Source organism: Eptesicus fuscus, chromosome 19 (genome assembly GCF_027574615.1).
Source record: "Eptesicus fuscus isolate TK198812 chromosome 19, DD_ASM_mEF_20220401, whole genome shotgun sequence".
Lineage (NCBI taxonomy): Eukaryota > Metazoa > Chordata > Mammalia > Chiroptera > Vespertilionidae > Eptesicus > Eptesicus fuscus.
Window position 1 is genome coordinate 12,395,481 of NC_072491.1, and position 27,376 is coordinate 12,422,856.

The following is a 27,376-nucleotide window of genomic DNA, read 5'->3' on the forward strand; positions in this document are numbered from 1 at the left end:
TCTCGATAGTAAGTAGTAAAAGACCACAACAACGTTAGATATCAAAATAAAGGGTGTGTTTGTAAAAAGAAGATACTTGCATGTGCGTGTCAGATTCCGCCCTTTTATCATCCAGTAGACGTGTTTTGCAGATGACTTTACTCATAATCTGGAACATCATTGCATGAAAAGTTTCTCCTGGTGCATACCCAGCATTAGATGATGGTGGTGTGAAGAGGTGGTCCTGCCGGACACTGTGTCTGGGACCCTTCGCCACGTTTCACGAATCCTGAAGTCGCTGTATTTCACTGAGCCCCTTGATGTGGTCTTTGGAACAGGAACGAGCAGCTCAGTCAGTGGGACAGCCCGATGCGCGTGAAGCTGTCAGTCTGGAAGCCACATGTGAGGACCTTGCTGATAGAGCTGCTCCCCTGGGCCCTGCTGACCAATCAGTCCCAGTGGGACCTCTGGCTGTTTGAAGGAGAGAAGATTGTTCTGCAGGTTCCTGCTGGCAAAATCATTATTCCTCCTAATTTTCAGGTACTATAACTTTTTTTTAACTAATATGAATTCCTTTCTTTCAACAGCTAGCTTTTATTCTGAGGTTGCATTTATGTTCACAGCAGAATGAATCAGATGTGGGAAACGGTCCTCCGAGATGCACATGTAAGGGGTATGGAATGTTCTTTGATATTCAGACATTTCAGCCGCCCTTTGTTGCCCATCAGCAGGATTCATGTTTGAGATATCATTAACTTTGATAACTTGTACTGTTACATTCTCATTTCCATTGTGTACGGGATGTTTGACAAGCATCAGAACCGGCCTACTCAGATACGTTAAGGCCAAAGAGCCATATTCTGTGCTAACCAACCCCCTAGAGATCTGCAAGATGGTTAAGAATTGAGGATTTCTGAGCAACCATTTTTGTCAGGGCCCCCTTTTTAAGTAAGTGGATTTGAATTCCATAATCATGATGCCCACCCAGTGTTGACAATAACATGGAATCATCACTGGCATGGGGGGAACCTAACCACAAAACTTCACAGGAAGATTTATGTTCCATCCCAGGGACTTTTCTCAGTAAGGCTAGCTCATTTTAAAGGGCACATAAATCTATAAGAAAATAGAGTACAAGGAACACCTAAGTAACATGTTTTCCTGATAGGGAACAACTTGAGAGTTCTTTTTGGGGGGACTTCAGTTCATAAACATCTTTATTCAATTGCATTTTTAAAAAAATAATCAGATGATGTTACCTTATGGAATTGGAATGTTGACCTCCATGGACCTAAAGTTGCATGTTATTCTTTTGTCAAATGAAATGAAACCTGCAGTTTTTAAGCCTTTGGTATTTATAGGGTAGTTACAGCTTTGGTTTGGTTTTATTCCCCTCTTCCATAAATATGAATTCCATCATGAATCAAAGAAAACAGTGAGGCCTAAAATAAAATGTATGCTGCCATTACAAAAAGAAAGAAAGTAAAAAAAGAAAAGAAAGAGAAAACCATAAAGGAATTTGTTTGCCTAAATAGACCTATTATATAATATTTTAAAAAATTCCTGTGAATGGAGGTAAAAATATCAAAGTTAAGAATAATACTTTATAATTGAGGCATTGTTTTTCCAGGAAGCTTTTCAAATTGGAATATACTGGGCAAATACAAACACTGTGCACAAGTCAGGAGCAGTTAAACTGGTTCATAACCTGACCTCTCCAAAGTGGAAGGACGGAGGGAACGGCGAGGTTGTGTCACTGGACGAAGAAGGGTTTGTTGACGCCGAAATAAGACTTGGCGCTTTCCCAGGACATCAGAAGGTAGGACCAAAGTGGTGTGGCTCAGGGCGAAGAGCATGCCGTCCCCTCAGCCTGCTTAAAATGAACCCCCCACACACACACCTTTTCTTTTTAATCCCTCTGGTATTACTTGTTCTAGACACTTTATAGCAGTGAGACACGTGATTTCTCAGACCTCTCTGTTTTACAGGTTTTTCCCTATGCCAGTGGTAAAAGCTGTGTCACATAATTGACCCGATAACTGCTCCAGTTCAGGACACTCAGCAGCCACTTGATGTATTCCCTAATACCCACAGATTGTAGTTGGCCTCCTTTTGGAAAAGGAGGAAGTAGAGTTGCTAACGTTCTGAGCAACAACTAAAAGGACGAAGGCATGTGTGTGTCAGGGTCTGTCCTGAGCGCAGTGATGGGCTCCATTCAGGTTTCCCATAGGACCAGTGCTCTGAGAGGGAGCTGTATCCTTGCACAGGGGACTGGTACCCTTGTTTTTAAAGATCTGAATACAAAAACATACTTAATCAGTTATTAATTAAATACAAATGTTCTAAAGTCTGTGAAAACCAATGAAGCTGAATAATACAGTAACGAGTCACATTAAACTGCATGTCTGAAAGTTCGCTGTCCTGTTGTACCGTTTCGAGGTCTCCTACTGTACTTAATCATATCTTCGTTATTTTAGCTGTCTCAGCTCAGAAAAAGAAAGGAATACTTCATGGGAGGAGTATAATTCAGTGGCCTTTCTGTGGAAAAGTTAGGTTTGACAGGCATCTTTGAAGAGTTTCTCAAGAAATGTTAGGGTCACTTGGTGACTTTTTAAAAATAAATTTCTCTGATACAAAGAAGTTGGTCTTTCTTCAATATTCAAGGCTGGTATCCATTTCCTCAAAGTTGTCTGGGCAACACATGTTTATGCTCTGCCGGCCAAAATACTGGAACATGGGTGTAAACGGCAAAGAGCTGTAAGCGTGAATCACCCAAAGTTGAATAGTTGTAAGTTGAGAACTACCATCAAAACCTGGAAAAAATGTTATGATATACAGTCAAACACCCAATATGTCCAGCACCTCACAGCGTAGCCACAGCAAAGGCTGAATAAATGTTTGTGAATGAATGAATGAACTGTTGGAAAATTTATTTTATATTTTTACATCTCATTATTCTTTAGCAGTGATTCTCAAACTTTTTATCCGCAGGACCCCTTAAAATTACTGAGGACCTCCAAAAATCTTTTGCTTATGTGGATTATACCTATTGATATTTACCAAATTAGAAATCAAAACAAATTAAAACACGAGGATACACATACATTCCATTAGTCATGGAAGTGATGACATCATACATCCTATAACTTCTAGAAAACTCTGTGCACTCAGGAGAGAACTAGAGTGAAAAGGACACATAGCACCTTAGTATTATTATAAAGACAGTGCTGACCTTTGGACCCCTCCAAGGAACTCAAAGACACCCCCTCCCACCATGGGGCCCCAGGCCACATTTTTAGAACTGCTGTCCCGATAGTGCCACTTGCTAGGTGGGTACCTTTAGGCAATAATACCTTCTCTGAGCACCAGTTCCTATAACATGGTAAGGTCATGAGATGACACATGTGGTGATTAAGAGCAGCACCCTGGAACCAGATTGCATGGTTTCCCACCCTCTTTACATTTGCGACCTTAGGCGAGTTACTTAACCTCTTTGTGCCTCGTTTTCCTCGTCTGTACAATGGGGATAAGAGGAGCAACTCCATGTGGCTGTTGTGAGGGTTCTGGGAGTTAATATGCATGAAGTACTTACAGGGAGCCACACAAGGCACTACGTGAGGGCCAGTCGTTATGATTTCATTAGCAGCAGCAGCATTGAAGTTCCCGGCACTCCCCTTGGTCCGTGGTAGGCATTCAGCGAGACAGCTGTTCTCATGCACATGAGGAAGAGGAGGAAGAATGTTTCATTGAATTCTTTATGTTGGAAAAGATGAGTGGCATTTGTTTACGTAAAGGTGCTTTATAAATAAATACTTTGTGAGGGAATAACTTGAAAGCAAGTCTCTACCGGTCGCTACACAGTGGCAGCAAAACTAACTGGTTTGCTGAAGCACCTGTTGTGGAGTTGCTAGTCCCAGGGCATTTTTGAAACTGAGAGGGGACTCTATTCAATACTCCGGAGCAGAAGGTAACATTGGTACTGACCTGGGATACCCAATGGTAAAATGACCTTTTAGAAATAATCAGATTTCTATATGCCTTACAAGGTTTTCAAGTGTACTCTTTCCCCAATTTCTTGCAGTTGTGTCAGTTCTGCATTTCCTCCATGGTACAGCAGGGTATACAGATCATTCAGATTGAAGACAAGACTACAGTGATCAATAATACCCCATATCAAATATTCTATAAACCACAGTTATCTGTCTCCAAGCCCCATTCTGAAATAGAGGTAAGTAATCCTCAATGTTCTTGGCTTGTCTTAAGTTTCAGTAAGTTACAATAAAGTAGGATCAACTTTTTAAAATCTAGAACAAATGAAAAGCTAATGCTGAATATAGGTAAAGAGAAATGCATTTGTTCTTGCTGTAATTAAAACTGTGGATGTCATGGTCAGTGCTTGCGAGGCAGTTAACACGCAGAAACATCCGGACACAGCGCGGAGTCGCTGCCCGCCCCATCCGCTGGGAGGCCCAGCACAGGCTGGCTCGCTCGGGGCCAGAGCCCCAGCAGCGGGAAGTCCTCCTGAGGACTGGCTCCCGGGTCTCGGGGAACATCTGCCTTGCAGGCTGCGGCTGCGGCACCTGGAGAAGCCTGTGCGCACAGGACGGGGCCCAGCTGCGCCTCAGCTGGGAGCAGTGAGTTCCGCGTCCAGCAGAGAGTAAATGTGAAAATGGACCAGCTCGTTTCTGTCAGCATCGCCATGGCAGAACGCGCGGGAAGCAAATGCAAGGAGGACTTTCATTCAGTTCTTTACGCAGTTCAAACGAAGTTACATTTAGAGAGAGGGAAGATGTTTCAAAAGGACTTAAATACAGAGCATTCTAAATGGTAGCTATTGTTTTATGCTATTGAAACTATCATGTAGAAAAGTATTATCTTCCTTTACCTTTGTCTGCATTCACCGTTATCCCTTACTTTCAGCTCCTAAATACTACATTAGAACAATAAAATTCGGATCAAAGTCTTATTCTTCTACGTTTACCATGAATTGCAGTATTTACAAAAATGTCAGAATAGTACATTTTTATCTTGGTTCATTGAAGTGTTGTTAAATAGGTGACCAACCCAGCCGGTGTGGCTCAGTGGTTGAGCATCGACCTATGAACCGGGAGGTCGCGGTTCGATTCCTAATCAGGGTATATGCCCGGGTTGCAGGCTCGATCCCCAGTGGAGCACATGCAGGAGGCAGCTGATTGATGTTTCTCTCTTAAAAAATCAATAAAAACATATTAATAAGTAAATAGGTGGCCAGAAGTACCCAGGTGGGAAATAGAGGTCAATAACATTTGCGTTGTAGGGAAGGGATTTGACAGTAAATTCTGCTTCTCCCCACCCGGGGGCTTCCTGAAGCACTGGGTCAGGGCCACCCCTGAGATTACAGGGTTATGGTTTCTTAGACGCCTTGCATGAAAAAGCTTAACTTCTCTGTGTTACTGTAGTAAATGTGCTCTGCATCGTCTGTTCTTTTTTCCAGTATTTTCACGTTCCCGACAGCACGACCTTCAGCCTTTGCCCAGGGGGCGAGCAGCCTGCGGTGCACTGCAGCTCCCTTCCTTGCTGGGACTTAATGCCTGACCTCAGTCAGTCCGCGCTGGAAGCATCTCTGCTTCAGAAACAGATCTCCCTGGCCTTCTCTCCGGCCACAGGTGCCGACAGCGCCCAGTGCTGGAGCCTGCCGGCCGTGGTCCGACCGGAGTTCCCCCGGCAGAGTGTGGCAGTGCCCTCCGGGAGCCGCGGGGAAGACGGGTTCTGTACCAGGTAGCGTACACTGTGAATGCACTACAGCTGTTGATCCAGGTGTGGAAAGAGACAGGAGACTAATGGCCACGTTCCCCATGTGGAAAGCTAGGGTTCACTTTTATTTTTGACGGCTCCGAGACAGAGCGTACCACTGGACAGATGTGAAGACCACGTGTGGGTGGCCCCAGGAGACGGCTGCTGAGATTCTCCCCCAGGCGGCTCCTCTGGGGCAGATGACCGTGTCTGTTCCCTCATAACAGCAGCGCGGCATCACAAGGAAAAGACCGCCCTCTTTTAGGACCGCTTAGCCTCTGTCAAATGAGAGGAAATAAGGATTAAAATGTAAGAGTCGAGTTGGAAAACCTTCTTCTTTTCCCATGTCTTATTTTAAAATGGAATTTTTCTCGAAAAGTCATTAAGAGAGATAACTTAGATAAACACAAGTTACAGAAGACTCTGTTCTGTGGTCGTTCCTGCACACAAGTTACCAATTATGCAGATAACCACCTCAGACTCAAGCCAGCTTGTGTTCTTGCATTATGTCCTTTCTGTAGCGGCCGGGGGAAACTTAGGTGTGCCGTACGTAAAAGTACAACGGAAAACGTGACCGCAGGAGAGGTACCTAATTCCCGTGAGGACGGCTTTATCGACGTTATTTGAGATGTTAGTCATCCGGACGTGGCGATGCACTATTTCCAGTAGTGATGCTTTGGAAGAGAACTTCCTCACTCACTTCACCAGCAGGAAAGCCTCTTCCCCACACGCACGCATCCCTCCTCCTTCCACAACGTCCAGCCTCATCCTTGTGTTATGCACACTTCCAGCCCTCCCTCCCACAGGAGTGGCCATCCTTCCATTCTGATAGGAAGTGTTTTTGAAAGTGATGTGAGCCTGTGTCTAGAAAACAAAGCTTATTTCTTAAACTTAAAGACAAAATTAAAGTTTTTATTTGAAACTTTAAAATTCTAAGAATTCTAAGACATAATTTAATTAAAGTAATTTAATCTTATTCTTAACTATTAAGCGAGATGTTAGATTTAAAGTCCCGTATGTTAGTGCGGGCCCCAGCTTTCGTGGGCGTCCGAAAGAAGATTCTCTGAGGGGGGCTTGCTCAGCTCTTTGGAAATCAAGTGGGCGGAGAGCTTTGGTGCGGACTCAGGACAGCGCTCTGTAAGGGCACGCGCTGCCTGCTCCCCTCCCCTCCCCTCTCTCCTCTCCGCAGTCCACCATGCACATCTCGTGGTGGTGGGGGTGGGGGTGGGATTTCCCCAAATGCCAATGGACACTTCACTTTGGCGTTTCCGACAAATACAGTCTTCAGGAAGGACTCAGACCCTGGTGAACAGGATAAATGGCAAATGGGAAATTACATATTTGGCAAATATCTGATTTATTTGATTAATTTAAACAATCTATGTAATTTAGACTTCAGAGAGAATTTTTTCCTGCTTCGATAGGAACTGTTGTTTGGTAGTTTAGTAGGTCTAAATTGGAAACATTTTGTCGCCCTAACCCACACAGCAGTCCTGGTGCCGAATAATCCAGCTTTGTTGTTGGTAGTCAAAATAGAGATCCTGCAAAGTGTGACGATTGTAGACAAATGACCATTATGAGCCTACCCACCTCTAGAAAAAAAAAAAAAAAAGCAAGTACCCGAATTCTCTAGGCGCCCTGCTAACAGCACTGCACTCCTCTGGCCACACTCACCAGGCACTTGGAGGAGGAAGCACCCTGTCTGCAAAGTGGAGGCTCATCGCACTGAGGGGAGAAGAGCCGGAGGAAGGTCAGCAGGAGGTTACCTGCCGTGCTCTCTGAGGGTAGAAGTTAGGGTCTTATTCTTTTAAATAGGCTTTCACATCTAAACAGTAGGTTACAACAATCTGTTTTCAGGAAAAGATCAGTAACCCTATAATTAATATATGGCAGTTAATATATAAGAAGATGTCTTTCTTTCTCTAGAAAACATTTCCTCTGATTTATAAAAGAGAAGTTCTGACTACTGTAAATCGAAGTAAACATGGATCAGGAGAAAAAGCATAAATTTATTTCTAAACCATTTCTGTCATCTGATTTGATTCTGTTCTAGGGCTATTGCACTGACATATCAAGAACACTTTGGAGTGACTTATTTAACCTTCTCGGAAGACCCTAGTCCTCGAATAATTTTCCACAACAGATGTCCAGTAACAATCGTGATAAAGGAAAATATTAAAGGTATATTTTATAGCATTGAATTTAAATGATACAAAACTTGTATTTTTTCCGGAGGATTTTGACTTAGTAGTTGTGATCCTTTGAAGAATGGTTAAATACAAGTATTATTCCTCCCTAGTTATAAAGTTTTTCTTGCCACACTCTGTTTAATATCCCTGAGTTTGTTTTAAAGGCCTAAGCCTCCATATGCCTTTTTTTATATTTTTAATGCCTTTTTTATGCCTATTTTTATATTTTCTTTAAATTGAATAAGACATTTTCTTTATTGATATTTGTGAAGGCCTTCCTCTAGAGAGTAACAGAGTGTAAAACGTTTAATTTTTATTTGGTCAATAAAAATTTTATTTACAAATAATATCTCAGCAACATGGCTATTTAACCAAGAACTGTATGTCTATTGAGCAAATATGAGTGGTCATTAGGGTTATCTAAGCTTATAGCTCTGAAAACAAATATCAGTAAAAATAAAATGAATTTTAAATATGTAAATTTTTTTTTTAGATATTCCAAAGTTTGAGGTTTATTGCAGAAAAGTCCCTTCTGAGTGCTCAGTCCATCATGAGCTTTATCATCAGATTTCCAGCTACCCAGACTGCAAGACCAGAGACCTCCTCCCCAGCCTCCTGTTGAGGGTGGAACTCCAGGAGGAAATGCCGACCGAGTGGAGCGATGCCATCGACATCAACAGTGAGGGAACGCAGGTCAGTGAGCCGTGCGGTCCTGCCGCCGCCCGAAAGAGAGTTCCCTTGTCTGAGGGTTCGGTGGTGGTCTGTTTGTAAGCATAGTTTCCTAAAGGCTGAACTTCCTGTTTCTGTGTTAGGGCGTGTGTGTATTCGTCTTTACATCCTCATGTTAGAAAGTCTCAAATACAAGGGCAGCGTATGTATCTCTAAAGCATTCTATACAGCTGTTACCAGAGAGGGCACTTGGAGAAGAAGCCCACCTTAGGTCTAGTACAAGGTCAAAAACGAAATGACATGGTTGGACTCCTCTCATAGAAGGTAGTCCACCTAGCCAGACGGTAAGACAATCATAATGACAACAAACCCTAGATCAGTTCCCTCTTTTGAAGGTTTACTAATTGTATTTATTTAATTATTGACTTACTTCGTCTTCACCTGAGGATGTGTGATTTTTAGAGAGAAACATCAATTGGTTGCCTCCCGTATGCACCCCAACCAGGGATTGAACCCACAGCCCTGGGTATGTGCCCCACGCCCACAGCCTTCTTTACGGATAGGATGATGTTCCAGCCACCCAAGCCGCCCGCCAGGGCAAAAGTTTACCGACTTTAAAATACGTATCTGTGCCCTCACCGGTGTGGCTCGGTGGATAGAGCAGGGTCCTCAAGCTTTTTAAACAGGGGGCCAGTTCACTGTCCCTCAGACCGCTGGAGGGCCGGACTATAGTTTAAAAAAAAACTATGAACAAATTCCTATGCACACTGCACATATCTTATTTTGAAGTAAAAAACAAAACGGTAAAAACACCCGCATGTGGCCCGCGGGCAATAGTTTGAGGACGCCTGGGATAGAGCATCAGCCTGTGGACTCAAGGGTCCCTGGTTCGATTCCGGTCAAGGACATGTACCTTGGTTGCGGGCACATCCCCAGTAGTGAATGTGCAGGAGGCAGGTGATCGATGTTTCTCTCTCATCGATGTTTCTAACTCTCTATCCCTCTCCCTTTCTCTCTGTAAAAAATCAATAAAATATATTTATATATATATATATATTTATATACATATACATACATGTGTGTGTATATATATATATGTGTGTGTGTGTGTGTGTGTGTGTGTGTGTGTGTATATATATATATATATATATATATATATATATATATATTTGCACCTAGTAGTCTATAAAATTTTGCAAATATAAGTAGAGTTTAAAAATCCTGAACAGATAAAAGGTCCTGACTTTGTCCCTGTCTTACTTTGGATATTAGTTGGTGTTATTTTTATTGAAAATGGCACATGAATCAAGCATTTTGTTTCTGCTGTGCTTAAAATTTGCCATTTGTTATATATAATTTAGTGGCATTCACCATGTTGTCCAGCCATCACCACTATTTCAGAATCCCAAACCAAAGCTCTGTCCATTAAGCAATAACTCCCGATGCTCCCCTTTTCTCAGCCCCTGGTAGCCTCTCTTGTACTTTCTGTGTCAGACTCTGCCTATTCTGGGCACCTCATAAGAGTAGAATCAAACAGTATTTGTCCTTTTGTGTCTGGCTTATTTCACTTTGCATAATATTTTCAAGGTTTATCCATGTTATAACAGGTGTCAGAACTTTATTCCACTTTATGGCCAAACAATATTGTGCTGTACTTTTTTAATGTTCTTTCTCATCTCTTAGTTTATTTGATCTTCACAATAAGCTTTTGAAGTAGTCCCATTATAATGATAACAAAACACGTTAAAATTATGAATATATGTACAGTAATAATAATGATGACCATTTTTTTTATTGAGGTATTATATGTGTACATATCTTACCATTACCCTCCCCCACCCCACACCCATTCATGCCCTCACCCCCCAGTGTTTTGCGTCCATTGTTTATGCTTATATGCATGCATACAAGTCCTTCGTTTGATTTCATAACTCCCCCACCTCTCCCTAACTTTCCCCCTGTAGTTTGAAAGTCTGTTTGATGCTTTACTGTCTCTGTATCTATCTTTTTGTTCATCACTTTATAATGTTCTTTACTATCCCTAAATGAGTGAGATCATGTGGTATTTTTCTTTATTGACTGGCTTATTTCACTTAGCATTATGTTCTCCAATTCCATCCAGGTTGCTGTTTCACTTAGCATTATGTTCTCCAATTCCATCCAGGTTGCTGCAAATGATGAGAATTCCTTCTTTTTTATGGCAGCATAGTATTCCATTGTGTAGATGTACCACAGTTTTCTGATCCAGTCATCTGCTGATGGGCACCTAGGCTGTTTCCAAATCTTAGCTATTGTAAATTGTGCTGCTATGAACATAGTGGTGCATATATCCTTTCTGATTGGTGTTTCTAGTTTCTTCGGATATATTCCCAGGAGTGGGATTACTGGGTCAAATGGCAGTTTCATTTTCAGTTTTTTGAGGAAACTCCATACTGTTTTCCACAGTGGCTGCACCAGTCTGCATTCCCACCAGCAGTGCACGAGGGTTCCTTTTTCTCCACATCCTCGTCAGCACTTGTCGTTTGTTGATTTGTTGATAGCCATTCTGACAGGTGTGAGATGGTACCTCATTGTTGTTTTGATTTGCATCTCTCGGATAATAAGTGACTTTGAACATGTTTTCATGTGTCTCTTGGCCTTCCTTCTGTCTTCTTTTGAAAAGATTCTATTTAGGTCTGTTGCCCATTTTTTTATTGGATCATTTATCTTCCTCTTATTAAGTTGCATAAGCTGCCTGTAGATGTTGGAGATTAAACCTTTATCAGTGATAGCATTTGCAAATATGTTCTCCCATGCAGTAGGCCTTCTTGTTGTTTTGTTGATTGTTTCTTTTACTGTAAAAAAGCTTTTTATTTTGATGTAGTCCCATTTGTTAATTTTCTCTTTAGCTTCCATTGCCCTAGGGGCAGTGTCAGTGAAGAAGTTCTTTTGGCATATGTCTGAGATTTTGTTGCCTGTGGATTCCTCTAGTATTTTTATGGTTTCCCGTCTTATGTTTAAGTCCTGTATCCATTTTGAGTTTATTTTTGTGTATGGTGTTAGTTGGTGATCTAGTTTCAATAATGATGACCATTTAATAATCACCAACTGTATGACAGGCATTGGGCTAAGCACTTTACATCTTTTTTTTCTTGTTTAAAGTATTACATATAGTAGTACATATATCTCCTTTTTTTTTCCCATTGACCTTCCCCCAGCCTCCCCTACCCCCTGTCGCATGCCCTCATCCCACCCCCCCAGTGTCTTGTGTCCATTGGTTGTGCTTATATGCATGCATACAAGCCCCACTTTACATCTTTTAATTGAATTTAGTGGGGTGACATTGGTTAATAAAATTATTTAGGTTCCATAATATATCACAGGTATATTTTATTGTGTGTTCACCAACCCAAGTCAAGTTTCCTTTCTTCACCATTTATCTTCCTTTCCCTTTTTCTACCTCCCTCCATCCTGTTTCCCTCTGGTAATCACCACACTGTTGTCTATGTCTATGAATTGGTTTTTATTTTGTGTTTCGCTCAGTCACTTCACACTTTTTCTCCCAGTCTCCAACTCCTCTCCCCTCTGACTAGCTGTCAGTCTGTTCTCTATCTATAACACTGTTTCCATTTTATTTATTCGTTGATTTTGTCCCTTAGATTCTACATGTAAGTGAAATTATATGGTACTTTCTTTTCTCTGATGGCTTATTTCACTTAGCATAATACTCTCCAGGTCCCTCCATGCTATCACAAGAGGTAAGATTTCCTTCTTTTTCACAGAACATTTGATATTTGCCTTTTTCATTCTTAGCCTACAACATAGTACCAGTCAGAAATAAGATGTTAATAAATATCAAATGAATGAATGAATGAATGAGAAGATGAGGTTACCAAGGGAGAAGAGAAACTTCAGCATCTAAGTGCAGTGCAGCCAGAGACTGAGGAGGAAGCAGAGAGGGAGGAGGAAGCCCGGCAGGTGCTGCATGAAGCCGCTGAGCCGGAAGGGCACAGTGTAAGGTGGTGGGAAGGAAAGCAGCGAAGCGAAGAACAAGTGCAGAGTAAGTGGAAGTGAGGGACGGGAGGGAAGGGGAACGGAGTTCTTTCCAGGAGCGTGGCCATGAAGCAGACGAGATCAGAGGGGAGGAAGCTCGCGATTTGCTGCAGGAGGGGAGTCAGTAAAGAAGTGGGAAATGTGAGCAAGGAGCTGCCCAGATGGACAAGTCCAAGCCCAGAGCCTGTAATTCGACTTCAACAGAAGGGCCGTGTCCTCCTCTCTGACCACGGAAGAGTGCGGAAGGGACGCAGGTGTAGGTGGAGATATTTGGAGGGATGGGGCCAGAAAATTGAGTGAATTGGTACTCAGTGGCCTTAAGTTTATTGTGAAGTGTGGAATGAATCATCTGTGAGAGAGAGGGGAATTGCGGGGAGCCGGGGCTGGGGGGAGAGCTTGGGAGAGCAGTCGCTGAGCAAGGAGCTGAAGGACCTGGGCGGGGGCAGGTGCAGGAGGCCAAGCCGCCTGGAGACCACACTGGCTTTGGAGACCTGTGTTCTCAGTGGCTCCAAATTACCCCGGTGTGATTTCCATCCACAGTCTCGTTTGATGAACAATGAGAATCTGTGCAGCCTCAGGAGACGCTCCTGGTCACATTAATGTACAAAATAAAGACTGCGAGCTTCTCTGTGTCTGTTAGAAGATTTTCAAAACCTGGCTTATATATGGTCTTGGGACGTCTTTACGGTCGGCCTTCTGCCCGCCAACCTTATTTCGGGGATTCCCATTCACTCTAAATTTCCTCCAACCTTTGTAGTCAGGGATACTTCAAAGCTCAGAGGGGAGGTACTCTTTCCAACACCCTTATCATCCCTGGTCTGAGGACCCAGCGAAGTGTCATGTTCCCATTAATCTTCGAGGAACTGTGTGCCATATGTCCTGCAGACCGGGGCGAACTTCCTCTTGGGCAGGAAGATTTGTTCCAGCCCCTCGCGGCCGTGTCCTCAGTAGTGCACCAGGCGTATAAATCACCGGGGCGGGAGGGAGTGTGTCCTCTGATGAAAGGAAGCAGCTCTTCTGTAGGAGTGAGCTTGTCTCAGAGGCTTTCCTCAGCCTTCTCTGAGGCACGTGATGCAAATTTCACAAAGCAGAATTAAAACACCAGAAATCCCCATGAAGCTGCAAGGAAGAGAAGTCCTGTCAGCTTTCGTCAGTCACCCATGTGCCCCCTAGCCTCGGCTTTGTGACTAGGACAGTGTCATGTTGTATAATTTTGTAATGGAATATGGAAGGGAATGTGCAGAAGAAATGACACAAAGAAACACTCTGTGTATTTTTATAAATCTATCTTTATGTTGAAAGTATTACAGATGTCCCCTATTTTTTCCCCATTGACCCTCTCCACCCTGCCTCCACCCCCTCCCCAGGCCTTCATCACAATATTATCTGTGTCCGTGGGCTATGCATATATGGATATAAGTTTCCAAGTTAATCTCTCCCCACTCACCCCCATCCCCGCCTTCCCTCGGAGATTTGACAGTCTGTTCCATGCTTCTATTTCTCTGGATCTATTTTGTTCATCAGTTTATTTTGTTCTTTAGATTCCACATATGAGTGAGATCATGTGATACTTGTCTTTCTCTGACTGGCTTATTTCACTTAGCATAATACTTTCCAGGTCCCTCCATGCTGTCTCAAAGGGTAAGAGATCCTTCTTTTTATACTGCTGCAGAGTATTCCATGATGGAGATGTACCACAGCTTTTTTATCTACCCGTCTATAGATGGGCACTTGGGCTGTTTCCAGATTTTAGCTATTGTAATTGTGCTGCTATGAACACAGGGGTGCATATATCCTTTCTGATTGGTGTTTCTGGTTTCTTAGCTTGTATTCCTAAAAGTGGATCACTGGGTCAAATGGCAGTTCCATTTTTAATTTTTTGAGGAAACTCCATACTGTTTTCCATAATGGCTACACCAGTCTGCATTCCCACCAACAATATACTAGGGTTCCCTTTTCTCCACTTGCCAGCACTTGTCATTTGTTGATTTGTTGATGGTAGTCATTCTGACAGGTGTGAGATGATACTTCATTGTCGTTTTAAGTTGCATCTCTCAGATGATTAGTGACTTTGAGCATCTTTTCATATGTCTCTTGGCCTTTTGTATTTCCACTTCGGAACAGTATCTACCTATTTAGGTCCTTTGCCCATTTTTTAGGTTGACTGTTTGTCTTCCTTTTGTTAATTTGTATGAGTTGAGAAGGATGAGTAGTTTGAACCCCAAAACTCAGATTAAAATAATCCCTTTGCTGATGACTTCTACAAAGACCCAGTCAATACCCATGATCTTGGACTCCTCGCATAACTGTGTCGTGGGTCACTGTCCTCGCTGTTTTCTTCTCCCATTGTGCGTGGGTGTGGGGAGGGGAGATGGCCGTCCTTCGTGTTTACATAGCTCTGTACCATTTGCAAAGTGCGTTCACATCCACAGTCTTTCATTCATTCCATAAACTTTTATTGAGGACCTATCAGGGGCCAAACCTTTTGCCCTGAGAAAAGCCTAATTCCTGCCTTCAGGGGCCTGAGTAACTCAATTAATGTTGTCAAGTGTGCGAAGTCCTAAGATAGAGCCTTTGATCCCCACGAAAATTCTAAAATAGAGCAATAATTTTTTAAGTGTTTTTTTTTTAACTGGTGAGAGGATTGAGGCTTACCGAGGAGTCAGCTGGGTGGGTTGTAACTGGCGGAGCAGGATCAGGCTGGAACCTGGATCTGCTCAGACACGGCCCCGTCTTGTTTTCCGTACATGAAGCTGCGATCACTGTCTGCCCTCTGGAGTCCTGCCCCGGCTGCAGATAGCTACCAGAACATTCATAAAAGCACCGGTCGGAGGTTGTCTAGGACCCCTTTCCCCGAGTGCAGTGGTCAGCAAACTCATTAGTCAACAGAGCCAAATATCAACAGTACGACGATTGAAATGTCTTTTGAGAGCCACATTTTTAGAACTTAAACTTCTTCTAACGCCACTTCTTCAAAATAGACTTGCCCAGGACGTGGTATTTTGTGGAAGAGCCACACTCAAGGGGCCAAAGAGCCTGCATGTGGCTCGCGAGCTGCAGTTTGCCAACCACTGACCTAAAGCAAGCGTCCCTTCCACAACGTTGCCCGTGTCTCAGGCAAGGCTCCCGCCGCCGCAGCGGGCAGGGGCCGAGGCAGTTTGTGCTCCCATCTCGGGGACACTCCCTGGTAGCATCCGCGCGTGCAGCCTTGTTTTGCCCTCTGGAGCATCAGGTTATTTACTTCCCCTTTAAGAGCGACACTGCAGGCCGGGGAGACAGCTCCCACACCTTCTCTAAGTGTCCTCCCCTCCAGGCCAAACCTTTCTGGTTCCTTGACTCGTTCCTTCCCAGACCCATCCCCACCGTTGCCCTGCTCTGAGCACACTGGTGTGTTACGTTCCCCTTTAAAAACCCGGCAGCCGGATTACACACCGTATTCCAAATGTGGCCTAAGCAGCCGTCCCCTCCCCACGCCTCCGTGAATAAAGTAGAGACTGAGTTAGCTTTTTAGTAACGAGCTCAGACTCTTGGTTATCATTGAGCTTGTGGTCAACCACATCCCCCAGGTCTTTATCATATAACTCGCTGTGCAGTTGACTTTTTAAACCCAGTGACGGGACTGTACTTTTCTCCCCAGTCAGTTAAATCTCGTTGCTGTTGGCCCAGTCCAGTTTGTTGAAATCCCTTCTAAAAAATACGTGAGGCTGCCATCCAGCATATTAAGTACCGTGGTAGCTGTCCTTCGTCTGCAGATGTGGTGAGCATGCGTTCTGGGCGCCCGTCGTGTCATTAGTAAGTGTGTGGAGCAGGACGAGGGCAAGGACTAGGTGCTGCAGGGAAACTCCACACACTTCCCGGTGCGTGGGTTCAGCCAGCCGCCAGCACACCGGACTCCCCGCCACCCACCCACATCTCTGAAATAAGAACACGCATGCAAAGGCACTTCTCAAACTACCCAAGGTATTTCTTGTCTGGTTACAAGGACGCCGTGAGTCACGAGAGGCCTCGGAATCTCGAGAAGGGCACCTAACCACTGTTGTTTCAAGCCTCTGCTGTTTTCTTTCCATCTGTGTCCAGCCTTCTCCACCTTGATCATCTTAGAAACTCATCTCCCTCCTTTTTCTCTCTGGGAAATCTAATTCATCTCATAGCTTTAGCTGCTATCACCCAGGCACTCCCCGTAACTGTCTCTGGCCTCACACCTTTTTGAAGCTCCAGACCTGTTTCCAGTTACCCAGCAGCCATCTCCATCTGAGAGGCCTGCAGTGCGGGATGCTTAAGGCACCTCGGATTATCTCTGGATTGTCATGTATTGCCTATAAGGGGGAAAGAGAAAGAGGGAAAGAAAGAAAGATTTTCAAGAATATTTTAAATTATTTCCTATGTATCACCTTGTAACTTATTTGTTCAATACAATTAAAACTGTGTAATATTTAAAAATATTATTTGTTGGATATAAATATAATAAACAATCATTTAATGAAGATAATATATAGAAAAGCACACATTATATTAAAGTGTTTCTATTTTTCCCATTGCTTTTTAGAGAGAGTGGAAGGGAGGGGGAAAGAGAGAGAGGGAGCTACGTCAATGTGAGAGACGCATCGATTGGTTTCCTCCCACACAGGCCCTGAACCTGCAATACAGATACGTGCCCTTCGCCAGGAATTGAACCCACAACCCTTCAGTGTGTGGGCTGACACTCTAACCACTGACCCACACCGGCCAGGGCTTAAAGTGTTTCTTATTTGTAATTGTAGTAAAAGATAATGGACTAAGTGGAAGGCAGGACCCCGGTCTCAAAGAGTATTCTTATACCCACACGTAAGGGAAAGTCACTGACAGAGTGCTCTAACAGGTACAAATAGCAGAGTAGCCCCCAAATATTCTGCACTGAGACCAGCACCTCTCTTCCTATAGCCTTCCACCACCACCACCACCCCCCCCATGCTATGGTGTGAAGTGAGAAAAGTAAAAAAGAACTAGGTGACGGCATTGATCAGGACCCACTAGCTCCTTGAGCAATTCCAAACAACTGAAAAACAATCCCCATGTAGTAATTCATTCCTTTTTCCACACACAGAACAAGCAGATCTCCCCGGGGTGCTAACCAGTCACATCCCAGTGGAAACCCAGTCTCCTGAGGGAGGCTCCCGTGGTCTGGATGTCACTCCTTTCTGGAGACCTAGGAACTCTCTGCTGCCCCTGCCCCCTTGTACAGGGCAGGTAACAGGCATGGTCCCTCCAGATTGGGACGAGGAGGATGAGCGCCTCTCGTCCATAACAAGCCTGACATTTTGAGAGCACGTATTGTGGATCGCACCCTGGAAGCAAAGAATAGTGTCTGAGCACATTGCTGCTCTTGGAAGAGCGCTCTTCCCATTATTCCTCTAGTCCAGGGGTCCTCAAACTTTTTAAACAGTTCACTGTCCCTCAGACCGTTGGAGGGCCGGACTATAGTTTAAAAAAAAACTATGAACAAATTCCTATGCACACTGCACATATCTTATTTTGAAGTAAAAAAACAAAACGGGAAAAACACCCGCATGTGGCCCGCGGGCCATAGTTTGAGGACGCCTGCTCTAGTCCTTGTATCTACCCTCAGAGCTCGGCCTTGGCCAGTATTGCAGCTTGTTTTGAGTCTCAAATAATCACAGTCTCTTTTACTCTAGAGCAGTGGTACTCTTACTCTTTTACTCAGAGCAGTAGTAGTTTATTGAGAACGCAGTAGACTGCAGTGGGGGAAAGGCTGGCTCTTTTATGCTTTGACTCAGAGGCAACACATGTCAATTCATTGACCAAAATTAGTCAGACCTAATAGCACGGGGTAAGGAGTAGAATCCTGCTCGTGCCAGGAAGGAGAGGGCAGCAGACATGGGTGGACAGAGTCTCTACCACAGGAGCCGCATTGAGATAACGTCCACTCAGATCTTTACTGAGTCCCAGGCTCTTGGTCATAAGTACTGAAGAAATGGACACAAAACCATTGCCCTCAGGAGTGTGTACAGCAACCATGATGCTTAATAAACTGAGAGGAAGGAGCATTTTCTAGCTCTCTGCCCTGAAACTGTCAGCCATGCATCGTCTCACTTTGTGCACTTGGCTTTTCACAGCCTCAGCTGTGAGCACATTGAGGGCGTGGTTGTATCTTCTCGATGCCCAGTACAGTGACTGGCTCATTGTGAGTCCTCTCTAAGTGTTAAAAATTGACTGAATGACTGGGTGATCAAACATCAGACCAAAACAAGGATTTGTTTTCAGCCTCTGGAGGACCTGATTACAGGGGCCTAATTTCTCTGGCACTTAGTTACCCAACTCCCTAATCCCCGGAGCTGCCCCTGTACGAAAGACACGGCGCGTGCGCTGTCTCTCCACGCAGGAAAAGAGACGGGGTGGGCTCCAAGAACTCAAGTCAGTACTTCTCCCGTTCTAATGGTGAGTGAAAGGGACACCCAGCACAACTTTCTTTGCAGAAGAGAAAGAAGCACCTTAAGGGTTTGGGTTCATTTGCTTACTTCCAGAGCCCTTGGGCAGTGAGCAGAAACCATCAACTGGCCTTATTTTTACTACTTAGAACGTACAAGAACGTACAAGTATCCGCCTGTCATAATGCATGAAGATCACTTTGATAATGAGCAGAACAGTGTATTTCCCCTTCTGGTCCCCTCCTTCCCCTTCGAGGGGTGGTCTTCCGGTTGTTCATTGTGTGGTGAAACCCTGGGGGGCACACCAAAGTCACGGGCAGTGATTGAGAGAAGGGAGTGTGCTAAGAGAAGAACCTCACACCTGCACGGCTGAAGAGGCAGTTGGCTTACTTTACATGTTGTATAAAATAATGGCTTTTATAATGTGTTTCTCAAAGAATTCCTGTTTTACGTGAGCTGGGCCATTTTTTAAGTTGCTACATTCCAGATTTTATCACAGTCAAGTTCAGTTCTGACCTTGGAACAAAGAGGTCACATTCAGGATACAGGCGTCTTTTGAAACAGACATTTTTGTAAAGTAATCCATTCGGGAAGCACGACCAGTCCGTAGAGAATACAAATTGACTCTACTCCTGCCCCCAGGAAGTGGACGGTCTCCTGACTAAGTCAGGTATATAAACAGATGACTGTGATGCAGACAATACTACTTGTGATTGAACAGGAATATGGTCAGAGTACTGTGGGAATGCAGGTGTAGGTATGGTATCAAGCTGAGGAAGGGACTGGAAAACTTAGGGAATGGAAGAAAGTGTCCTTAAGCTGTATGTGCAAAAATACATAGGAATTGAAAGGACTTTATGGGGAAAGCGTATTCTAGGCACAGTGTCAGAGCATATTCTAGGGCCGAGTGTCAGACAAGGGCCTAAGCTGGAGCAATGGGTGCGGGATGGAAAAGGGCCCTGGGTTCGCAGGCAGCAGCCTGGAGGCTCTGATGACTGCTGGGCTGCAGGGGGTGAGGAGAGGGAGGAGGCAGAGATGAGGCTAGGAGCCCTAGATGCTGGGGACGGCCAGGAGAAAGAGCCATTATGCAGGAAAAAGCTCAGTGACCTTGAAGTTGCTTCCAAATCTGCGTCTGTGACTCTCTCCTGTGGTTCTGTGTGCGCTCCTGGTAACTCTTCGTCGGGTCAAAATGAGAATACATTCGTTGCGTCTCACATGGGCACCTGGCGTGGTTCCTTCATCCAGGAATTGTCAGTCGTTCTTTTATTTGCTGTCCTAACCATGACAATCAGCATTCCAAACATACGGAGGTTCTTGCTCCCCCCGCAGGTAATGCTGGCTGTGAACATGGTGTTCTCGGAGTTGTTTTTCAAACAGTTCTGTTCTGTTTTCAAATATTTATCCATTTAAGCAACATCACTATTTATGGCTGAAAGGACATCTGTTCTGCTGGCCTGGCACCTGGCTTCTGAGCTAGAACTTTTTTTAAGTGTGAGTCCACCCTCTCGCTGTAGAAAAATTAATTTTGACTCTGTTCACATGAAGTTATCTGACGTTCTTGTGACAAGTTTTGTGAGGGCCTTGGGAGGATTACGACATGCCTTTGTGGGGAGGCTTTTGTTTTATCCCCAGCATAGAAGAGCTCGTGGTAGGAGGTCAACACTCAAGAGCCTGAGACTTTTTGCACATTGCATTTGAAGCTCGGAGTTTTTAGAGGGTTTTTCCACAGGAATTCGTATGTACACATACAGCTGGCCCGTGGCTGGTCTCCAGCCCTCGCCCGGTTACTTGCCTGTTCCAAAGAAGCAGAGAAGGAAGACACTCATGCCCCGTCATCCATCATGTGTTCTCCATGAACCTTACAGCTGGATATTGAACAAACTTGATTTGATCTTTCTTTCTTTTCTTCATTTCAATCAGCTGGATATGGATATACAGAAACAGAACCAGGAAGTGTTTGTGGTATTGAACCAGAACTTGAGACATTGAAAGTCGGTCATTTCAGTGGTGTGTCTTGTTCCTTCCTCATCAGATATTGAATATTCTCTCTGCAGGTTGTGTTCCTGACTGGCTTTGGCTATGTGTACGTGGACATTGTCCATCAATGTGGCTCCATCTTCATCACTGTGGCCCCAGAAGGAAAAGCAGGACCTATTGTAACCAATACCAACAAGTAGGTTTAATTATTATCTCAACAGCAGGATAATAACCTTTCCCACTATGAAGTTGTAAACCTATCATTTACCATTCTTTGTCATCCCAATGTATACATTGATGCTTGAGGTTAATTATTGGGTAATCCATCAGGATATGGTTATCATTAAATCATATTTATAATAGGGAGCAATCTATAGTCTTACTTGGATGCCCCTTCCAGTTCTTCTGTGATATTAACAAACATTTACAAATTAAAGCACACATCTTAAAATTATATGTTATCACTAGCATGAAATGCTAATTAATACTTCTATATCCACATGACGACCTAGTAATTAATAACTGAACTTAGCAATTAGAGCTGCATCAAAACTAAATTCACCTCTTAGAACCACATTTCCCCTTCAACCTGAATGTCACCATCAGGTTTTACAAACATGAATCCAAGAGTTAATATCCTTACATTAAAAGAATTCATGTAATTCAGTAGGCTTAATATGAAGGTAGCCTCTTCTTCCAAAATTAAAATAAGGCCAAAAGACATGAACAGAAAATTCTAGAAAGAGGAACTACAAGTAATCAAAGAAATGCACATTTAAATAAGATATTTTTTTAATCAAATAATATGTTCCATCATATATGGTCCTAATTGAAGTGTACATTGTTAGCATTTTCTGGAAAGCATTTAGTAATACATATTAGGAGCTTAAAATCCCTTTGGCTTGGAAATTCCAATTTTAAGAGCTAAAGCAATAATTAGAGAAGTTGGCAAAAATATATGCAGAGAGATATTTGTCACATTGCCAATTATAATGCCAAAATATTCAGAGAACAATAGCCATCAGTAGAGGAATAGATAACACATAAATATACCAGGAGTGGTATAGCCACAGAAAATAGGCGGAGAGGATTATAATGTAATAGGAAGATGCACATGATAAACCTAAAATAGAGAAAACAGTATATGGTTGAGTATATAAATAGGACCCTAGCTATATGTCATATGTACACGTATCCTACATGAATAAATGTGTTTGCACACACATTCACTCTGTCTTACACACATACACACAAAAGAGAAACATTTCTAAAAAGAAGCCTGAAAAGAATCAGAACTGTTAATAGATGTGGAGTTATAAGTGATTATTTAATAAGTTTCTGTATTTTCATTTTCTACAGTAAAAATTTATAACCAGAAAAGTTACTGATTTTATGAACTATTAAATGATATCAATTTTGATACATTTATTTAGGTCCTTTTTAAAAAATTTTCTTGCTTTTCATATATCAGTAGGAACTCATTAATTTGTACCCTGCCAAATTATTATTAATTTGAATTTATAATATTTCAAACAAAGTTAAGTAGAATATTTTCTTGGCCCAGAAGTATTTGTAAAAAATTAATTAAGAGACTAAAATTCAGAGACTACATTTTAAATTGCATAGTACAAAACCTTAGTCTACCCTAGAATTTCATGAACATTTATCTGAGTATCAGGCGGGCGTTGTTAATGACCAGAGCCACAATCCACACGTCCTGTGGTGACAACAGGAAAGCCACCCGTGTTTGCTTGCACTTCCGTAACTCCTTTATTGGACACTTACTTTTCAGGTACTTACTAGGGGAAGTGGTACATCAGTGAGTAAAGAGACCGAAATACCTGCTCTTGAGGAAACCACATTCTCACAGGCATGGGATGGGAAGACAAAGGGTAAATATAATAGAAAAGGAAAGTTTATGGTGATCATAACTCTCAATTTAATTATAATAAAAGGTAAAGAAGGTTGACATTCTGTAGATATAAAAACAGAGCCCGGTAAGAAGGACAGAGGGACAGACAGAGGGTAGTTTTTGAAAACGGGTATAAGTCTCTAAGATGTTGGCATTGGAGCAAAGACCTAAAAGCAGCCAGAGGGTTAGTGATGTGGTTTCTGGGGGCAGAGCTGTCCAGACAGAGGCACAGTCAGTTCAGAGGTCAGGCGCAGTGTGCCTGACACATTGGCGGAGCAGGGGGAACCCATGCGGGCCAGATGGAGGGGTGGACGTGGGGGTGCAGTGCCGGAGGTCCCAGAGTAAAGGCTGGAAGGAGGGAGGGACACATGTGGGGCTCAGTTTTCATTCTGAGTGAAACGGGGAAGTCTTGGAGCATTTTGAGTAGAGAAGTTCCATGATCTGATCTAAAATTTTAGATGCTTGTTGGCTGCTGTGTTGAAGTGGACGGTATAAAGGCGAGGTGGAAGCAGGAAGACTGCTTAGGAGATCATGACAGTTATTCACACAGAGAGAGGGAAGAAGTGGTCAGTTTCTGGGTAGCCTTTGGAGGACAAGCCCATGGGATTTCCCTGATGCACTGGATAAGGGAGGAAAATAGAGGCAGCAAGAAGGAGTCCACACTTTTTGGTCTAAGCAACTGGTAGAATGTAGTTGCCATTAACTGAGATGGGAAAGACTGTATGTAGATTTGGGGTTGGATCAAGAGTTTGATTACAGACATGACAAGCTGAGCGTCATTTAGACATATAGTGACTCTGTGGATAGGCAGTTGTGTGTGAGATTGGAGTTCGGAGGAGTTCTAGGCTAACTGTGACTTCGGAAGTCATCCGTCTATAGATGACTCGTCAGGCCATGTGGCTGGACAGTATTTCCAGGGGGAGTGAGTGGAGGTGGAGGACCAAGGGCTGAGCGTTGGGCACCTGAACTTGAAGAGGGAGCCACGTAGGTAACTGGGGAGGGATGTCCAGAGGTAGGACACAAGAGAAGACATGTAAAGAATTTATTCCCAGCAGGAGGGAGTGAGCACCATCAGAGACCATGGTAGGTTGAGTGAGCCACACACTGAAGTCCACCATTTGATGTCGCCAGGCGGAAGTCACTGTGACCTTGAGGAGAGTTGCTTTGGTAGACTGTTGAGGGGCAGAAGCCTGCTTGGAGCAAGGTTAAGAGAAAATGGAAGGAGAATAGAAGATGATGTATATAAAAAACTCTTTGGAGTTTTTTTGTAAGAAGGATCAGAAAAATGAGTGGTAGCTGGAGGAGGTAATGGAGCTACAAGAGGGATTTGTTAAGGTAGGAGAAAAAACAGCTTCTAAGCTGCTAGTGGTGATGACAATGAGTGATGACCTTGAGGAAGGGAAGTGACTCGCACGTGAGCCATGGAAGTGGCGGGGAGCAGCGCGCTGGCGGAGACGCTGGAGGGGGCTGCCGTGGGGCAGGTCGCGGTCAGTTTTCTCCCGCTTGCTCTACTTTTCCAAGCTAAGGAGTCTTGGTTATTTTATTACGTCTTTCTGCCTTGTGATGATTGTGACAGAGGATTCGTGCACAAAGACGAGAGGGAAGTGGAGTAAAAGTCTGGTGTTGACTAGGGAAGCACTTGGAGGAACATGACAGGGACTGGTGTCCCATTGGGAACATTCCCCACATGGTCGGAGTGTGCCTGGCTCTGTCCGGACACAGTGCACTGAGCGCTGAGGATGTTCCTTAGGCTCCAGGGGACCTCAGAAGGTGTGTAATAAGGCACTCGCATCCACACACACAGGAAGAAAGCAGGGGAGCCACTGTTCTTTCCTTTCCTCCTGCAGAACTCGGGCGAGGACTGTGGCCGTGAAGATGTTCCTCACCCGGCTGAGCCTGGCCGTGTTTGACGACCTCACCCACCACAGCGCCTCCTCGGAGCTGCTGAGGCTCACGCTGGACAGTGTCTTTCTCCACGTGGCCCCGGCGGCGGGCCCCCTCCCCGGGGAGGAGCCCGGCGCGGCGCCCTCCCCGCTGTACTGTGTGGAGGTCTGCTGTGGGGACCTGCAGGTGGACAACCAGCTGTACCACAAGTCCAACTTCCACTTCGCCGTCCTGGTCTGCCAGGGAGAGAGGCCGGAGCCTGCCCAGGGTCCCAGCACGCAGAGCCTCCTCGCGTCCAGCAGCGATCTGGAGGATTACCGGAGGAAGTGCTTCATCCGCCTGGGCCTCACCTTCACCGAGGGCGAGAGCTGCTTCTGTGACGTGAACGAGCTCAGCTTTGAGCTGAAACCTGCCCGGCTGTACGTGGAAGACACGTTTGTGTACTACATCAAAACCTTGTTTGAGACCTACCTTCCTCACAGCAGCCTGGCCGGGCCCCCCACCCTGTCCCCGGGGGGCACCCAGGCTCTGCCCGTGCAGGTGAGGCAGCACGCCCGGGCCCTGGTGAACCCTGTGAAGCTGCGGAAACTGGTGATCCTGCCCGTGAGTCTCCTCGTCAGCATCCACGCCTCCCTCAAGCTGTACATAGCCTCCGACCACACCCCGCTCTCCTTCTCCGTGTTCGAGCGGGGCCCCGTCTTCACCACGGCCCGGCAGCTCATCCACGCCCTGGCCATGCACTACGCCTCGGGGGCTCTCTTCAGAGCAGGTGAGGGCACGGGAGGGTCTGGGCAACGGGAGATGTTTCGGGGTCGTGCCTTACGGACATCCAGAGGCAATCCGGTGAGAGGCGAGGAGTGCGGGCTCTGCAGGTAGACAGCCGCGGATCTAAACCTAGACGCTGCCACCGCTAGCTGTAAGGCCTTGAGCAAGTCGTTGGACATCCCCGTCTCGGTTTCCTCTGCTGTAAAACGGGTGGTTGAGGTTTTGAGAGGATACAATGAAAGTGCCCTGAATGAAGCACCCTGAATTTTGCGTGGCACTGAACAAGCACTAAAGCAATACAGCGGTTCTGTTCGCCGTCACGTAACTTAGACTTGGAACTCCGCGCAGGAAGCAGTCTCTGGGCTCTTGCAGGCACCAGGCTCTGGGTTAGCCACCACCGCAGCCAGGACAGCAGCCCCGGCTCTCGGCCGGCCGGAAAGCAATGCCGTTCCAGGTTGTCAGCTTCCCTTTTTTTAATCATTTTATTTTTCTATTAGTTTGCATTCAACACTATTTCTAAAAATTTTTTAGTGATTTTTAGAGAGGAAGGGAGAAGGATAGAGAGAGAGAAACATCAATGAGTGAGAAACATCATAGTTCAGCTACTCCCAGCACGCCCCCTGCTGGGGATCAAGCCCACAACCCAGGCATGTGCCCTGACCGGGAATCAGAGCTTTGAGCTCTTAGTTCCTGGGTCGAAGCTCAGCTGCTGAGCCACACCGGCCGGGCTGTCGTTAGCTTTCTTCCTTGACGTTTTGCATGAAGAGATGTAGGAGAGAAATTCAGAGGCTTGATTTGCTCATAAAATGCATAGAGAGACTCTGCCTGCCCGGTGCGGCCTTGCCCGTCTGGACAGATGACAGAAGGCCCCGGCGCCTCAGCCTCCCCACAGACCTGAGCTGGGCAAGGCCGCAGGGGGTGTGAAAAGTTGACTGTTGGGGACCAAGTTGTTTCAGAATCTCTATGGCAGCAGTTTCCAACCTTTTTTGTCTCATGGCATACATAAACTTATGCTATGGCACACCAAAATATATATTCTATTTTTTGCCAATCTCACACACACACACAAAATAGATATAATTTAGATTCATTCACAACAGATGGCTATTGTGTTGGCCGTTGTCATTTTTTTATTTGATAATCTGAGGGAAAAGAGGTATGTGCCCCTGACTAAATAGCCAGGTATTGTGTGTTTTGAAAATTCTTGCTGCTCTATGGTAATCGGCGTCAAAGCACACATTCCTGACCTAAATGCACTCTGAAGCGGTTTCATTTTGACAGTCTGGCTCCTTAAGTTCCCATGAATTTAGGCAACACACACCAGCCAGAGTGGGTCTTGTGGGCCCTGTTGGATAAAGAACATGGAAGTCTTGCTTTCTGAAAATAGCAAAGAGAGAGCCTTCGTAGCATTGAACTTGGTGAATGCATTCCCATAAGAGATTATCACTTTAGCAGCAAATGACTCATGTTGTTGCCATACTGGTAAGATTGCGTTTTCTCCACCATGAAATTCACAGAGTAAATAGGGCGGCTCACAACACTTAACTGAAAATGACAAGGTCCGGGGAGGGCCTGCCGAGCTGTTGTTTTCATAGCTTGCACAACAATGAAGAAATATTTCCCTCTTGCTAAGAAACCATTTAGAAATAAGCTATTAACATTTCACATTTAATAGACGGGTATTCCAGAAACTTACCCTTTCAGGCAGTTTCTGCTCTTAACATGAGAAGCAGGCATGTAGGTTACTGAGCGCTGGCCCGGGCCTGGGAGGA

At 44.6% G+C, this 27,376-nt stretch overlaps 1 protein-coding gene across 1 annotated transcript in view; it reads left to right on the forward strand.

Moving 5' to 3' along the window:
* Nucleotides 1-27,376, forward strand: part of VPS13B (vacuolar protein sorting 13 homolog B) — a 593,664-nt gene that overhangs the window by 545,464 nt on the left and 20,824 nt on the right. Inside the window, exons 49-56 of the mRNA XM_008148507.3 lie at nt 318-519; nt 1,610-1,798; nt 4,061-4,207; nt 5,453-5,736; nt 7,805-7,932; nt 8,434-8,633; nt 21,121-21,239; nt 24,803-25,608. Coding sequence (XP_008146729.2) covers nt 318-519; nt 1,610-1,798; nt 4,061-4,207; nt 5,453-5,736; nt 7,805-7,932; nt 8,434-8,633; nt 21,121-21,239; nt 24,803-25,608 — 2,075 coding nt within the window. The remainder of the gene's footprint in view (nt 1-317; nt 520-1,609; nt 1,799-4,060; nt 4,208-5,452; nt 5,737-7,804; nt 7,933-8,433; nt 8,634-21,120; nt 21,240-24,802; nt 25,609-27,376) is intronic.